The 17,520-nt window shown below is 46.6% G+C and overlaps 2 protein-coding genes across 3 annotated transcripts in view; both read right to left on the reverse strand.

The window, feature by feature from the left end:
- LOC105498991 (ankyrin repeat domain-containing protein 18B-like) overlaps nt 1–5,835 on the reverse strand; it is a 71,779-nt gene extending 65,944 nt beyond the window's left edge. For both annotated transcript variants that reach the window (XM_071077486.1, XM_071077485.1), the window contains exon 1: nt 5,219–5,835. In XM_071077486.1, coding sequence (XP_070933587.1) covers nt 5,219–5,424 — 206 coding nt within the window. In that variant the 5' untranslated portion in view covers nt 5,425–5,835. The remainder of the gene's footprint in view (nt 1–5,218) is intronic.
- An 806-nt stretch (nt 5,836–6,641) lies between these two features.
- On the reverse strand, nt 6,642–8,167 carry LOC112423009 (collagen alpha-1(I) chain). Its single transcript, XM_071077487.1, is given in 5 exon segments — nt 6,642–7,152; nt 7,155–7,797; nt 7,800–7,849; nt 7,852–7,881; nt 7,884–8,167. Coding segments are annotated over 5 exon segments (1,107 nt in total). The 5' UTR covers nt 8,089–8,167; the 3' UTR covers nt 6,642–6,973.
- Between the last annotated feature and the right edge of the window lie 9,353 nt (nt 8,168–17,520).

Genomic DNA, 17,520 nt, shown 5'->3' on the forward strand with positions numbered 1-17,520 from the left:
CATGTCATCTGCAAACAGGGACAATTTGACTACTTCTTTTCCTAACTGAATACCCTTTATTTCTTTCTCTTGCCTGATTGCCCTAGCCAGAACTTTCAACACCGTGTTGAATAGGAGTGGTAGAGAGGGCATCCTTGTCTTGTGCCAGTTTTCAAAGGGAATGCTTCCAGTTTTTGCCCATTCAGTATGATATTGGCTGTGGGTTTGTCATAAATAGCTCTTATTATTTTGAGGTACGTTCCATCAATACCGAATTTATTGAGCGTTTTTACCATGAAAAGCTATTGAATTTTGTCAAAGGTCTTTTCTGCATCTATTGAGATAATCATGTGGTTTTTGTCTTTGGTTCTGTTTATATGCTGGATTACGTTTATTGATTTGTGTATGTTGAACCAGCCTTGCATCCCAGGGATGAAGCCCACTTGATCATGGTGGATAAGTTTTTTGATGTGCTTCTGGATCCGGTGTGCCAGTATTTTATTGAGGATTTTTGCATCAATGTTCATCAGGGATATTGGTCTAAAATTCTCTTTTTTTGTGTGTCTCTGCCAGGCTTTGGTATCAGGATGATGTTGGCCTCATAAAATGAGTTAGGGAGGATTCCCTCTTTTTCTATTGATTGGAATAGTTTCAGAAGGAATGGTACCAGCTCCTCCTTGTACCTCTGGTAGAATTCAGCTGTGAATCCGTCTGGTCCTGGACTTTTTTTCATTGGTAGGCTATTAATTATTGCCTCAATTTCAGAGCCTGGTATTGGTCTATTCAGGAATTCAGCTTCTTCCTGGTTTAGTCTTGGGAGAGTGTAAGTGTCCAGGAAATTATCCATTTCTTCTAGGTTTTTTAGTTTATTTGTGTAGAGGTGTTTATAGTATTCTCTGATGGTAGTTTGTATTTCTGTGGGGTTGGTGGTGATATCCCCTTTATCATTTTTTATTGCGTCTATTTGATTCTTCTCTCTTTTCTTCTTTATTAGTCTTGCTAGCGGTCTATCAATTTTGTTGATCCTTTCAAAAAACCAACTCCTGGATTCATTGATTTTTTGGAGGGCTTTTTGTGTCTCTATCTCCTTCAGTTCTGCTCTGATCTTAGTTATTTCTTGCCTTCTGCTAGCTTTTGAATGTGTTTGCTCTTGCTTCTCTAGTTCTTTTAATTGTGATGTTAGAGTGTCAATTTTAGATCTTTCCAGCTTTCTCTTGTGGGCATTTAGTGCTATAAATTTCCCTCTACACACTGCTTTAAATGTGTCCCAGAGATTCTGGTATGTTGTATCTTTGTTCTCATTGGTTTCAAAGAACATCTTTATTTCTGCCTTCATTTCGTTATGTATCCAGTAGTCATTCAGGAGCAGGTTATTCAGTTTCCATGTAGTTGAGCGGTTTTGATTGAGTTTCTTAGTCCTAAGTTCTAGTTTGATTGCACTGTGGTCTGAGAGACAGTTTGTTATAATTTCTGTTCTTGTACATTTGCTGAGGAGTGCTTTACTTCCAATTATGTGGTCAATTTTGGAATAAGTGTGATGTGGTACTGACTAGAATGTATATTCTGTTGATTTGGGGTGGAGAGTTCTGTAGATGTCTATTAGGTCTGCTTGCTGCAGAGATGAGTTCAATTCCTGGGTATCCTTGGGTGCTTCCTTCAGGGTCTCTTGTAAGGCAGGCCTGGTGGTGACAAAATCTCTCAGCATTTGCTTATCTGTAAAGGATTTTATTTCTCCTTCACATATGAAACTTAGTTTGGCTGGATATGAAATTCTGGGTTTAAAATTCTTCTCTTTAAGAATGTTGAATATTGGCCCCCACTCTCTTCTGGCTTGTAGAGTTTCTGCTGAGAGATCTGTTGTTAGTCTGATGGGCTTCCATTTGTGGGTAACCCGACCTTTCTCTCTGGCTGCCCTTAAGATTTTTTCCTTCATTTCAACTTTGGTGAATCTGGCAATTATGTGTCTTGGAGTTGCTCTTCTCGAGGAGTATCTTTGTGGCGTTCTCTGTATTTCCTGAATTTGAATGTTGGCCTGCCCTACTAGGTTGGGGAAGTTCTCCCGGATGATATCCTGAAGAGTGTTTTCCAACTTGGTTCCATTTTCCCCCTCACTTTCAGGCACCCCAATCAGACGTAGATTTGGTCTTTTTACATAATCCCATACTTCTTGCAGACTTTGTTCATTTCTTTTTCTTCTTTTTTCTTTAGGTTTCTCTTCTCGCTTCATTTCATTCATTTGATCCTCAATCGCTGATACTCTTTCTTCCAGTTGATCGAGTCGGTTACTGAAGCTTGTGCATTTGTCACATATTTCTCGTGTCATGGTTTTCATCTCTGTCAATTCGTTTATGGCCTTCTCTGCATTAATTATTCTAGTTATCAATTCTTCCACTCTTTTTTCAAGATTTTTAGTTTCTTTGCGCTGGGTACGTAATTCCTCCTTTAGCTCTGAGAAGTTTGATGGACTGGAGCCTTCTTTTCTCATCTGGTCAAAGTCATTCTCCGTCAAGCTTTGATCCGTTGCTGGCGATGAGCTGCGTTCCTTTGCAGGGGGCGATGCGCTCTTATTTTTTGAATTTCCAGCTTTTCTGCCCTGCTTTTTCCCCATCTTTGTGATTTTATCTACCTCTGGTCTTTGATGATGGTGACGTACTGATGGGGTTTTGGTGTGGGTGTCCTTCCTGTTTGTTAGTTTTCCTTCTAACAGTCAGGACCCTCAGCTGTAGGTCTGTTGGAGATTGCTTGAGGTCCACTCCAGACCCTGTTTGCCTGGGTATCAGCAGCAGAGCCTGCAGAAGATAGAATATTGCTGAACAGCGAGTGTACCTGTCTGATTCTTGCTTTGGAAGCTTCCTCTCAGGGGTATACTCCACCGTGTGAGGTGTGGGGTGTCGGTCTGCCCCTAGTGGGGGATGTCTCCCAGTTAGGCTACTCAGGGGTCAGGGACCCACTTGAGTAGGCAGTCTGTCCGTTCTCAGATCTCAACCTCTATGTTGGGAGATCCACTGCTCTCTTCAAAGCTGTCACAGTCGTTTGTGTCTGCAGAGGTTTCAGCTGCTTTTTTTGTTGTCGTTGTTGTTTAGCTGTGCCCTGTCCCCAGAGGTGGAGTCTACAGAGACAGGCAGGACTCCTTGAGCTACTGTGAGCTCCACCCAGTTCGAGCTTCCCAGCAGCTTTGTTTATCTACTTAAGCCTCAGCAATGGCGGACGCCCCTCCCCCAGCCTCCCTGCTGCCTTGTGGCGAGATCGCAGACTGCTGTTCTAGCAATGAGGGAGGCTCCCTGGGCATGGGACCCTCCCGGCCAGGTGTGGGATATAATCTCCTGGTGTGCCCGTTTGCTGAGATCCTTGGTAGAGCGCAGTATTGGGGTGGGAGTTACCCGATTTTCCAGGTGTTGTGTGTCTCAGTTCCTCTGGCTAGGAAAAGGGATTCCCTTCCCCCTTGCGCTTCCCAGGTGAGGCGATGCCTCGCCCTGCTTCAGCTCTCGCTGGTCGGGCTGCAGCAGCTGACCAGCACTGATTGTCCCGCACTCCCTAGTGAGATGAACCCAGTACCTCAGTTGAAAATGCAGAAATCACCTGTCTTCCGTGTCCCTGTGCTGGGAGTTGGAGACTGGAGCTGTTCCTATTTGGCCATCTTGCTCTGCCCCCTCAGATTGGCCATTAACTGTATCTCTATTTTCTAAAGGTATTTTAATACAATGGAATTGATGGGCAAAGGGCATACACATTTTTAAAATGTGGTAATTATCTCCAACTTATCTACTTGAAAAGTCATCAGCAACTTAAACTTCAAGCAGCAGTATAAGTACCACTGCTCTTTATTCTCACAAACATCGTGGATAGAAAACAGTCTCATTCCTCTTTCAACTTAAATTCTCTTATGAGAAACACTAAGGATTTTTTTCCTATGTACATAAGTAACCTGTAGATCTGCAAAAAAAGTACTTTGCTCACTTTTACAGTTTTCTTGTGGATTTGATTGGAAAGAATTCCCTGTAAAACAAAGATGTGCTTTCTATCTGTATATATATAACTGATATATATATAAAACATATTATATTAGCAATATATACAATTTGTTATATATAATCAATAATATATATCATATCATATATAATAAAGAATAACTTCCCTGTAGGATGAAGATATACTTTTCATCTGAATACATATTTTTACATATTAGTAAAAATATATATTGTAAATATTTTTCAAGTGTGCTATCTTTTGTTAATTTTTTTCTGATACACAGGGGATTTTAATTAGTTTGCTAAATCAATCTTCAGAATGCCTGCTTGTCAGATAATTCTTAGGAAGGCCTTTGTTAACATAAAATGTACCTGTATAAATAAGTCTTTGTGTTTTCTTCTGGTACTTTTCTCATTTTGCATATGTAAAAATTTTAGTCTGTATTCCATCAGGAACTCATTTTTGTGACATAAAGTTTCATTAGTTTTCTTCACACAGTAGGCATTTTATTAATAACTCATCCTTTCCTACTCATCCAAAATGTTACCATTATCAATCCCTATGTATATATCTTATATATATTTCAGTGTTTTTGAATTTCCTATTCTGTTCCATTTATTTATCTGTGTTTTCAGCTGTTAGTAAATAATTGATTGTGGGAATTAATAGCACATTTTGATATCTAGAGGAGCAAGTCGTTTCACTCCATTATAAAAATTTTTAAATGTCACCACAATGGTAAGACAGACAGCAAGTGTCATGCAAAAATGATAAAACCATGATATTTTAATTAAGTTTATGTAAAACTGATAAACATATTAAGAGCTCACATTTTGAGAAAACTGAGTCTTCCCATTCAAGGAGCCCACGTCCCACTTCCAAGTGTCCCTCTAAGAAGCCACAGTAAAGAACCTATCTACCTAGGTGGATTCGGATGTAAAACCAACCAACATAGGGTTTTATCTGAGAACTCTTCGCCTACTGAAAATGGCTCCTGGTATTTTTGATGGGAATGAGTTCTCATTAGGCATCTCCCTATCATGTATACGACCCATGTTTTAAACGTGTATATGCTTAACTTCGTGAGTTAAATCACTCAAATTCTCCACCAAGCACTACAGGCGGGAATTGCCAGCGATGGAAAGCAGCTGAGGCTCCGTTTGGCTCCTCGGCTCCGAGGGTGCCGGCGCCCTCCAAGGCCCCCGCCTCAGGGGCTGCGGTGAAACCAGGCCTGGGGCCCCCCTCCCACCGCGGGCTGAGCCCCCGCTACCTGTCCTTTCTGTCGCGGGCGTCCACGTCCCAGAATCTGCGCTTCAGGCAGCGCTCCACCTCCGCGGCGTCGCCCTTGATGGCCGCCCTGTGGATCTTCCGCAGTTCCCAGTCCAGGGTGTGGTACCCGCGACCCGCGTACTCTTTGTCCCTGGAGCTCAGGAGCGCCTGGCCCAGGCGTCTCCCGAAGCTGAAGAGCTTCCTCATGGTGGCGACTTCTCAGACGCCCACAACCCGCTCCTGAGCCGCCGCGGCCCCTCGTGGCCTTTCCACCCCCACCCAGTCCCAAATCCGCGATCCCCCCACCAACCCGCGATCCACCCCCAAATCCAAGATCCCTCCCCAAACCCGCGATGTAGCTCAGAATCCGCGATCCAGCCCGGTCCACCACAGCCTTCAGCAGCGACACTCGCAGCCTCCGACCTCTCAGACCGAGAGAGCCCCGCGAAGCAGTTAGGCGCGCGCCTGCAGTTCAGCGCTCCGACCTCTCAGACCGCGTGAGCCCAGCGAAACCGTTAGGCGCGCGCCTGCAACTCAGCTCTCCGACCTCTCAGACCGAGTGAGCCCCCGCGAAGCCCTTAGGCGCGCGCCTGCAACTCAGCGCTCAGACCTCTCAGACCGAGCGAGCCCCGCGAAGCCGTTAGGCGCGCGCCTGCAGTTCAGCCCTCCGACCTCTCAGACCGCGTGAGCCCCACGAAGCCGTTAGGCGCACGCCTGCAGCTCAGCGCTCAGACCTCTCAGACCAGCGAGCCCCGCGAAGCTGTTAGGCGCGCGCCTGCAGTTCAGCCCTCCGACCTCTCAGACCTCGTGAGCCCAGAGATGCCGTTAGGCGCGCGCCTGCAGTTCAGCGCTCAGACCTCTCAGGCCGCGTGAGCCCCCGCGAAGCCGTTAGGCGCGCGCCTGCAACTCAGCGCTCCGACCTCTCAGACCCAGTGAGCCCCGCGAAGCCGTTAGGCGCGCGCCTGCAACTCAGCGCTCCGACCTCTCAGACCCAGTGAGCCCCGCGAAGCCGTTAGGCGCGCGCCTGCAACTCAGCGCTCCGACCTCTCAGGCCGCGTGAGCCCCGCGCAGCCGTTAGGCGCGTGCCTGCAGCTCAGCGCTCAGACCTCTCAGACCCAGTGAGCCCCGCGAAGCCGTTAGGCGCGTGCCTGCAGCTCAGAGCTCAGACCTCTCAGACCGCGTGAGCCCAGCAAAGCCTTTAGGCGCGTGCCTGCAGCTCCGCGCTCCGACCTCTCAGACCGAGTGAGCCCCGCGAAGCCGTTAGGCGCGTGCCTGCAGCTCAGCGCTCAGACCTCTCAGACCCAGTGAGCCCCGCGAAGCCCTTAGGCGCGCGCCTGCAACTCAGCGCTCAGACCTCTCAGACCTAGCGAGCCCCGCGAAGCCGTTAGGCGCGCGCCTGCAGTTCAGCCCTCCGACCTCTCAGACCGCGTGAGCCCCACGAAGCCGTTAGGCGCGCGCCTGCAACTCAGCGCTCCGACCTCTCAGACCCAGTGAGCCCCGCGAAGCCGTTAGGCGCGTGCCTGCAGCTCCGCGCTCCTACCTCTCAGACCGAGTGAGCCCCGCGAAGCCGTTAGGCGCGTGCCTGCAGCTCAGCGCTCCGACCTCTCACACCGAGCGAGCCCCGCGAAGCCGTTAGGCGCGTGCCTGCAGTTCAGCGCTCAGACCTCTCAGACCCAGTGAGCCCCGCGAAGCCGTTAGGCGCGCGCCTGCAGCTCAGCCCTCCGACCTCTCAGACTCCCTGAGCCACGCGAAGCCGTTAGGCGCGCGCCTGCAGGTCAGCGCAAGCCGGGACTCCGGAAGCCGCTCCCAAGCCCGCATAGCCGGCAGGGGGCTGCTGCAGCTCGGGCGCAGGCGCCGCTGGCTTGCGGGTTCTCCTGGGCTCGGGCGGGACGTCCCGGAATCGCAGGCGTGCATCCCTTCCGGCCTGAGGGCCCGCTGGCCGTGACTCCCGCCGGCTCCTCCTCTGAAGAGAGATCGCGGCAGCTGACGGGGACCCTCCGCAGCCACCGCGGATGGGGCTGGGGTTTGGTTCCCGCCCCGGCGCAGCCGCCGCGGGGCAGAACGCCTGGCTTGGCCGCAGCCACGGCGACATCTAGCCCCGGTTCTGCGAGGCTGGGAGCGCCAGCCAGCTTGGGAGTTGCCAGGCAGCTGTCGCCAGCAGGTAGAGGGCGCCTGCAGCTTGGGCGCCCAGGTGGTGGAGCATGGCCTGGGCGGCCTCTGGATCGCGAGTGCACCTGGCCTGAGAGCCCGCCAGGCCCTGCCCCCGCCGGCTCCTGCTCTGCCGGAGCTCGGGACCTCTAGCCGGGGGCCCTCTGCAGCCACCGGGGATGGGGCTGAGGGCCGGTTTCCGTGCCTGTGCTGCCGCCGCAGGGCAGACCGCCTGGCTTGGCCGCAGCCACTGGGACGTCTGGCCCCGGTTCTGAGATACGGGGAGTGCGGGCGGGCTCGGGGATTGCCTGGAAGCTGCTGCCTGCACACAGAAGCCGGCTGCAGCTTGGGTGCCCAGGCGGGCTGGAGGTACATGACCTGGTCTGCCTCGGGATCGCCAGCGCGCCCAGCCTGAGGCCCCCGGCCATGCCTCCAGCCCCACTCCTCCACAGGAGGGAGATCGGGGTCGCTGGCATGGGCACTTGCAGTCACCCCGATTGGGGTTGATCGGGGGTTCTCAGTTCTCGCCCCTGTGCAGCCGCCGCCGAGCAGAATGCCTGGCTTGTCCGCAGCCTCTGGGACACCTCGCGGGCCGGGCGGGCCGGAGGGTGAAATCGCTGGGAGGCGGGTGCCTTCTCGCCCTGTGACGCCTCTGGGCCCCAGGGGCCGGCCTCCGGCGCACAGGGCTCCCCAGCATCCTGGGCGCGGGTCCGCTGCCCGCATGAAGTCACCTCAGAGAGGATGAACTTCGGGTTGCCTTGTCCGGCTGTGCTGCCAGGCGGGGCAGCTGACCTGCTGATGGGGTGGCTTTCTTCATCTTCTTGCCCACAGGACAGCGGGCTGGGAAGCCAGGGGCCGCCGGGACCTGGGGCTGGAAGCCGCATCTGCCCACAGCCGCAGCCTCCTGCACCTGCCATCCTGGCGGCGCCCTGGCGTCGGAGAAGCAGCAGGCGCGGAGCTCCTGCAGCTGCACCCCTGCAGCAACCCGTCCCGGCGCAGGCAGCAGTGGAAGGCGGCCTCCTCGCGCGGCTTCCGCGGTTGCAGGACCAGGGGTGCGGCCAGCACCGTCCTCGCGCCCTGCGTCTCGTGGACATTAGTTCTCCCTGGAGGCGGCTGGACCCGAGCGAGGCTCGCAGCGATCTGCCCCCGCGAGGACGCGCATGCAGGGCTCAGGATCCCGCACTCTGGCCCCGCGGCACCGCACCTTTCAGCAGCCCTTCTCCTCCTCTTGTTAAACTTTCGTCACTGCCATGAAAAGCATCCAGGAGTCCTTGATTTCGACGCTGCCTCACGCTCAACCGAGCTCATCGGACGGGCAGTTCTCCCCAGGGCCCGCGGGCAGCTTGTTCCCGGGCGGCGGCTCCTCCTGGACGCAGCTCCTTGTGGGTCCACCAGGATCCGGAGAGCCAAGGCCTGCCGCGGCCAGCAGGCCTGGGGAGAGGAAGAGTAAGGCGGGCTCTTCAGGGAAGCGGGCGGGGACCATGAGAGAGGCGGGTCAGTCTGGGCTCCAAGCGCAGCCTCTTGGGATTACCCGGGACCCACGGCTTACAATGCGCTTAAATCCCACGCCTTTCCCGAGAGACAGCGCGTCATAGCCACCGCCCAGCGCTCCTGACCCGCTCCCACTCTCGCTGCCGCGGAGGGTGTGTGGGGGAGAGACGGACGCAGGGAGGGAAAAGCGCTGGGAGGGCGAACATCTTTTCATAAACTTTTCCCCTTCTATATGCCATCTCTGATGGGAGCCTTTTTACATCTTTTGTTTATTTACTAATTGGGTTGTTTGATTTCTTATTGTTGAGTTGTAAGTGGTTTTTAATGGTCTGGATGCAAGACAAGTGTTTTGCAAGTATTTTCTCCCTGTCTGTGGCTTGTTTCTCCATTCTCTTAATATTTCCTTTCCCAGAGCAAAAGTTTTTAATTGTAACAAAGTCATACCAATATCTTCTTTCATGGTAAAATGTGCTTTTATGTACTTTAGTGTTGTATCTACAAAGTAATTGCCAAATCCAAAGTTACCTAAATATCTATTCTTTTTGTTATTTTACAGAAGTTTTACAGCTTTTGGATTTAAATTTAGGTCTAAAAATTGAACTCATAAAGGTAGACAGTATAATGATGTTTACCGGAGGCTGTGTTGCTGGGGAGAAAAAAAATGGGAAGTTGTTCACAGGTGCAAAGATTCAGTTAAACAGGAGAAATGCGTTTTGAAATCTATTGCACAGCAGGATGACTATAGTCAATAATAATGTACTGTATATTTCAAAATAACAAAAAGTAAATTTCAAATATCTGACCACAAAAAAATTGAGGTGATGGATATTTTATCCACGATGTAGTCATTCCTCATTTTATACATATATCCAAGCATCACATTGTACCCCATAAATGTATGCAATTATGGTTTGACAATTTAAAATATTATTAACTTAAAAGTGTATCATTCGAATTAATTTTTGAGGAGCAAGGTCTGTGTCTCAATTCCTTTTTTTTTGCATATATGTATATATAATACATGAAATGGATTCATCACTGTTTTTGAAAAAGCTACCCTTTCTCCATTGAACTGCTTTTACCTTTTTGTAAAAGGTCAATTGACTGTGTTTGTGGACTCTTATTTCTGAGTTCTCTATTCTGTTCCATTGATCACTTTGCAAGTCCTTGAACTTTGTTCCTCCCCTACAATATTGTTGGCTATGCTGGTTAGTTTGTCTTTCTATATAAACTTTAGAATTAGTTTGTCAGTTTCCACACAATAATTTGTTCATGCTTTCACCAAAGTTGTATTGAATTTATAAATCACATTGAAGAGAATTGACATCTTAACAACACTGAGTCTAATTTTGTGAACATGGATGTCTCTTCATTTATTTAGATCTTTAATTTCTTTCAACAGATTTTATAGTTCTTCTCACATACACCCTGCCTGTATTTTGCTAGATTGTGTCTATTTCATTTTCTTGATGCTAATGAAAATGGTATTGGGCTTTTAATTTCAAATTCTCATTGTTCGTTGCTGGATGTAGGACAGCAATTGATTTTGTATATTAACCTTATACTGTGCAACCTTGCTATAATCCAGAAGGGTTTTTGGCTGATACTTTGAGATTTTCTACATAGAAAATCAATTTATCAGTGAGCAAAGGGCATTTTAATGCTCCCTTTCCAATCTTTATACCTTTTACTTTATTTTATATTCTTGTCTTATTGCATTAGCTAGGGTTTTAGTATGATGTTGAATAGGAGCAGTGAGAGGGGATAACTTTTCCTTATCTTTTGTGTAAAACATCCCATTTTTCATATTATGTATGATATTGTCTGTAGGGTGTTCTTTTGGTGTATGTTCTTTATCAGTTGAGGAATTTCCCTTCTATTTCTAGTCTACTGAGAATTTTAACCATGAATGGGCTTTGGAGTCTATAAAATGCTTTCTTAATCTATTACTGTGATCAAATAACTTTTCTTTTTTAGCTAGTTATGTGATAGATTGCCTTAACTATTTTGTGTTAAGCCAGGCTTGCATACCTGGAGTAAATCTCACTTGGTCTTGGTGTGTAATTCAACAATGTATTGCTAGATTCAGCATGGTAATATTTTGTTGAGAATTTTTGATGAGAGACATTTGAACATTTGTTTTTCCTTAAATGTCTTTTTCTGCTTTTGATATTAGAACTTCATAGAATGAGTTGGGATATGTTCCTTTTGCTTCTGATTTTTGGTAGCAATTATAAATAATTGATATCTTTTCTTCCTTAAATGTTTCATAGAATTCGCTAGTGAAATGATCTAGGCCTGTTGCTTTCTTTCTTGGAAGATTGTTAATTATTCATATATTTCTATACTAGATAAAGAGTTATTGGAATTATCTATTTCTCCTTTTGTAAGTTCTATGGACTAAATTTTTGTGTCTCCCCAAAATTCATGTGCCAAAACCAATCCTCAGTGTGATGGTATTTGGGTATTTGAGGTCCTTTGAAAAGTGATTAGGTAATGAGGATGGAGCCCTCATAGGTGGGATTAGTAGTTTTTTCTAGAAAGGTTCCTCACCCCTTCTGTTATGTGAGAACGTATTGCAAAGATGGCTTCCATGAGCCAGAAAGTGACTCCTCAGCAGACATGAAATCTGCTGGTGCCTAGAATTGATCTTGGATTCCCCAGCTTCCAGAAATACGAGAAATAAGCTTCTGTGTTTGTGAGCCACCCAGTTTATGGCATTTTGGTATAGCATCCTGAACAAACTAAAAGAATTTTGGTAGTTTGTGTCTTTCAAGATATGGATCCATTTTGTCCAGGTAATCAAATTTGTGAGCACATAGTGTTTATACTATTCATTTATTATCCTTTTAATGCCGGTGGCATCAATACTGATAACCTTTCATTTCTGACTAGTAATTTTTGTCTTCTGTCTCTGTTTCTCATTTGTCTCCTCTCCTTCATTTCTCATCCCCTTTCTGCCTCTTCTTCTTCCCCTTCTCCCCCTCCTCCTTTTCTTCCTTCTCCTCTTCCTTCTTCTTCATTGTCTTCTTCTTATCCATTAGATTATATAAAAGTAAGCAAAATAGAGATTTTATTTTACCTTCATGTATTCCTTCTCTAAGCTCTCCTTTCTTTATGTAGATCCAAATTTCTTATAATTTTTCTTCTTCCTGAAACTCTTCTTTGAAATTTTTTACAAAGTAGGTCTACTCATGACACATTTCCTCAGTTTTTGTTTGTAAGAGAAAGTATTTTTTCTCCTTCACTTTTGAAGAATAATTTTACTAGATACAAAAATATCAGTTGATTATAGTGTTCTTTCAACACTAATATAATATTTCACCTTACTGTCTTTTGATTGGATGGTTTCTGAAAAGAAGTCTTATATAAATCCTATTCTTGCTTCTTATAATCAAGTATTTTATTCCATTCTCTTTCAACAATTTATCTGTCTTTGATTTTCTGAAGTTGAAATATAATTTGCATATGTGTATAGATTTTTGGTATTTTTCTGGACTTCCTGTGTTTGTTGTTTCAGCACTTAATGTTGGAAAATTCTCAGTCAATATTACTTCAAATACTTATCTGCATTTTGTCTTCTTTCTTCTCTTTCTAGCAATCCCATTGTGCATGTGCTACATGCTACAACAATTACTGAATATTCTGTTCTTTTTTTCCGTTGTTTTCTCTTTGCATGTCAGTTTGGGAAGTCTCTATTGACATATCTTCAAGATGACTGATGTTGTTCTTGACCGTGTTCAGTTCACTGATAAACCTGTTGAGGACATTCTTCATTTCTGTTGCAGTGTTTTGTTTTCTAGCATTTCCTTTTTTTTTTTTTTTTTTTTTTTTTTTTTTTTTAAGAAAAAGGGTTTATGTCACTGAGACTGGAGTACAGTGGTATGAACATAGCTCACTGTAGCTTCAACATCCTAGGATTTAGGAATTCTCCCACCTCAACCTCTGGTACCACAGGCATGTGCCACTATGCCTGGCTAGTTATTTGTTATTTTTATTTTTATTTTATTTTTTTGAGAGAAGGGTCTTATTTTGTTGCCTATGCTGGTCTTAAACTCCTGGACTCAAGCGATCTTCCTGCCTCAGCCTGGGATTATAGATGCGAGCTGGGATTACAGATGTGAGCCACTGCACCCAGCCAAAATGGATACATTTAAAATATACTGTTTTTAATGTAAATGGAAGATGGAGAATTACTATGAGTATTTCATTAATATTTTGTGGGAAGCCTAATAAAAATAAAATTTCCTGTGAGTATACCTCACCCCTCCAAATGTTGAGCCACTTCTCCAAGGAACAGTTCTTTGGCTGATATTTGGTGTTTTATCTTCTGCCAGTAGTAAAATGAATGACATGACTTATGGCCCAAGGCTTTACTCAGAAGCTTGGAGCCTGTTACCAGTGCTGCTGGGAGCTTCTGAGGTAGATACAAAGGCCAGGTGTCAGGGAGACTACCCAAGAGCAAAGAGCCAGAGAGGGGAGGCAGGTGCTGTTGGACACAATTGCCATCACTAGGCAGATGCTGTGAATCCAACACAGATCTGAGTCAGGTTCCATATGCAGGATCTGGGGCGGGTGCCTGGGATCACTGTGTGGCTGGAATGCTCCAGAAACCTGGTTTATACAAGTGTAATTGAAACTTGAAGCAGCATCTGATGCAGCTGGGGCAAGGCTGATTAGAACTAGGTGGTTGGAACACGGTCTAGCTAGGAAGGGAAGGGACCATGCACATCAGGGTGGAGGCTGCAGGCAGGCAGATGGCCATCACAGCCCAGCGGGCTGCCCATTACTCTCCTCCAGGCCCAGGAGACTAAACACACTTGAGTCACAACTGCCTCTGGGCGTGGGAGCTGTGGTCTTGTTTCCACTCACACGTCCCAGCAAGAAGGAGCTTCCGCTGTGCTTGCAGACTTGACCCTACTAGTCTGGGCTGGGGAGTTCTGTGTCTGCCCATGGCTGGTCATTATTGTCTACAAAACCTGCTGTGATCTGTGAGAATTTTTATGACTAGGTAGCTCAAGGGCATGATTACATGCCTATGCTATTGCTGAGGGAATATCTCTATTTTCAGGTGAAGATTGTTTCTAATTTTATGTTCAGAATTCCATACAAGAGGCACAGTGGAGGTATATAAATGAAGATTAATCCACCAGCATTCTTTCAAAATACTGAACCACACTTTCTGATAGACATTGGGGTGGGGTGGCTGCAAGCAGAATGTCTGGGTTGGAATTCTCATTCCACAGCTTCATGCTGTGTGATAGTGAGTAACTTACTTTCCCTCTCTGTGTCACAGTTTCCTATTCTCTAAAAACAGATAATAATAGTGACCTACCTTATAGACTGTTATGAAGATTAAATTAATTTTTATATGTAAAAAAGACTTGGGACACAGATTTTCTGTAACTTTTAGCCATTGTTATTGCTACCTGAAGTATAAAAACAGAAATGTGACCCTGGTCCTTGACCTTGGGTAGCATCACAAGATAAGCAATAGTTTAGGGAAAAAATATTTGTACTGGGTATTTTCATTATTCAAAACATTATTAATAATGTGCTATTAAGATAATGTTACAAAATTAAAATATTAAAAAGAAGCCCATGGTACAGAATCAGAAAGTCTTACTGTGCATGTGTGTATTTTGACTCTATAATTCCTCTGTCAATCATCAGCTTTGCAGATTTCAGTTAACTGGGTCAACTTGCCAGTAATAACTGCTTTGGTCTCCCCATCTCTAACTCACCTCATGATCTATTTGCTGTCCTGCTGCTACGGTAACCTTGCTACAGATCTCTTACCTGATGATCTTCCTTTTCCCAGCAAAACACTTCATACTTTCCTTCATAACACATCACACACACACACACACACACACACACACACCATAAACACCCCCATACACTCACACACCACACACCAGAAACTCACACATTCCACACACATCACACACATGAACACCCCAGTACACACATATTCATACCACAAATACCACACACACATCACACCCACCACCTACACTAACATACATACCACACATACACTATGAACACCCCAATACACGCACACTCATGCCACACACACACACCACACACACACACCCACCACCTACAGTAACATATATACCACACACACACACCAAACACACATTCCCCACGCATACCATGAATACCCCAATACACGCACACTCATACCACACACACACACCACACACACCCACCACCTACAGTAACATATATACCACACACACACACCAAACACACATTCCCCACGCACACCATGAATACCCCAATACACGCACACTCATGCCACACACACATCACACCCACCACCTACAGTAACATATATACCACACACACACACCAAACACACGCTCCCCACGCACACCATGAATACCCCAATACATGCACACTCATACCACACACACACACCACACATCACACAAACTTATACACACCGCAAACACTCACTTCCTACATCCACACACACGACACACACACACACACCACATGCATCACACACACACCACAAACACTCCCGCATACACTCACACGTATCACACAATACCACGCACTGACGCATTCCACGCACACACCATAGACACCCCAATACACACGTACTCATACCACACATACCACCACCCCCACACCATATGCACATCACGCACATTCTCACAAATACAACACTCACCACCTACACACACACACCACATACACACAAACCATACACACCACATGCAGAAAACACACACAAAAACACTCCCCATACACTCACACTCACATACCACACATAGAACACGCACACATTCCACACACACACACCGTGAACATACACACACTCATCACACACAGCACGCACATCACACAAACTCTCAAACACACCACTCATGCACAGACACCACATACACAGACACCACACACACCACTGCCATCCCTCATACACTCACACTCACATACCACAAACACACCACACACACCTTCCACACACACCCGCCACACATCCTTATACCACACTCATCACATATACCAGTCACATACACCACACACACATCACACGCTCTTACACACACTACACATTGCACTCGCCATCTACTCACACACATTTCACACACACACACCACAAACATCCCCCCTACACCCACATACCACACACACCACACACTCCACACACACACCATAGATACCCCATATATACATGCATGCCACACCCACACACCAAGCCCACTACACGCCGTATATACTCACACACACCACATAAACACAAAACACCCGCACCCACACTCACACACATCACACACACCTGTCTCCTACACACTCACACACACAAACTCACACTCACACACACACACTCACACTCCTTGAAACACTTCTCTTCACTCACTGATCCCTTCCTGACCCTAATCCACACCCACCGGGCTGCCCGGGCTTTCTTCCACCAGGACCTCCATAGCCCCTCCCTCCAGGGGTTTCTCTCCACTCTGGGCTCCCTATGGAGCCTCTGTTGCTTCTGCAGCCCTTTGCTCCCCACTTCCGCATGCATTTGCCTCACTGACTCTCCACTCTGGGCTCCCTATGGAGCCTCTGTTGCTTCTGCAGCCCTTTGCTCCCCACCTCCGCATGCATTTGCCTCACTGATTGCGCTGGACCATCTTGGTGGTTTTTCCAGTGTGTCCCCCCATGACAGGTCTCCTCACATACACCGCAGGCCCTTTTGACGAGCCCAGATCCTGGCACCGGCCGTTCCTTGGGCATTGTACATCCCTGCACATAGGACCACATCTGGCACACAGTATGCACTCAGCTGTAATTTCAGAGCATGAGTGCTCACAAGTATTAGGATCAATGTTCAGAAGGTGCTTTCCTTTTTACTGAACCTGTGGCCTACTTGATTTACCTGAAAGTTTGTAATTCCGTTCATTAAATTTCTGTTAAAATATTAATACACCAGGTGACTCTCAATATTGTTGCTGCAAATTATGTTTTCATTAAGATGGACAAAGACTGAACAAGCCACATGTGCAGGGCACTGAGTTTGAGAATTAGCCTAGAAGCACTGGAGTCTTCAGTGATTTCTGTTTATATCAACAAACAGAAGAAAAAAGATAGAAAAGACAAGTATATACAAATGAAATTAGAAACTGAAAAAAATTAATAGTTATGTAAAATTAACTAGGTGCTGGGCAAATTCTATATAAAATCTCTATTTTTCATTTGGGGTGCAGTGTCTCAGGATTTTTGCTTCCTAACTGATTAACTGGAGTGTTGTACCATGATTACATTGCCAAGACTACTTTAATAGTATCTGTGCTAAGTATTTTTTTGAGCTTTTGTTGAGGTTTACTTGACATATATAGAAAAGCGCACATTTAAAAGGTGCAGGCTGGGGGCGGTGGCTCACAGCTGTAATCCCAGCACTTTGAGAGGTCAACACAGGATGATTGATTGAGTCCAGCAGTTTGAGACCACCCTGAGTAACACGGCAAAAACCCCTCTCTCTACAAAAAATACAAAAATGAGCAGGACACGGTGGCCTGCGCCTGTGGTCCCAGTTACTTGGGAGGCGGAGGTGGGAGGATCGCTTGAACCTGGGAGGTCGAGGCTGCTGTCAGCCAGGACTGCGCCACTGCACTCCATGCATCCCACCTGGGAGACAGAGATCCTGTCTTT

Source organism: Macaca nemestrina, chromosome 14 (genome assembly GCF_043159975.1).
Source record: "Macaca nemestrina isolate mMacNem1 chromosome 14, mMacNem.hap1, whole genome shotgun sequence".
In the NCBI taxonomy this organism is placed as follows: domain Eukaryota; kingdom Metazoa; phylum Chordata; class Mammalia; order Primates; family Cercopithecidae; genus Macaca; species Macaca nemestrina.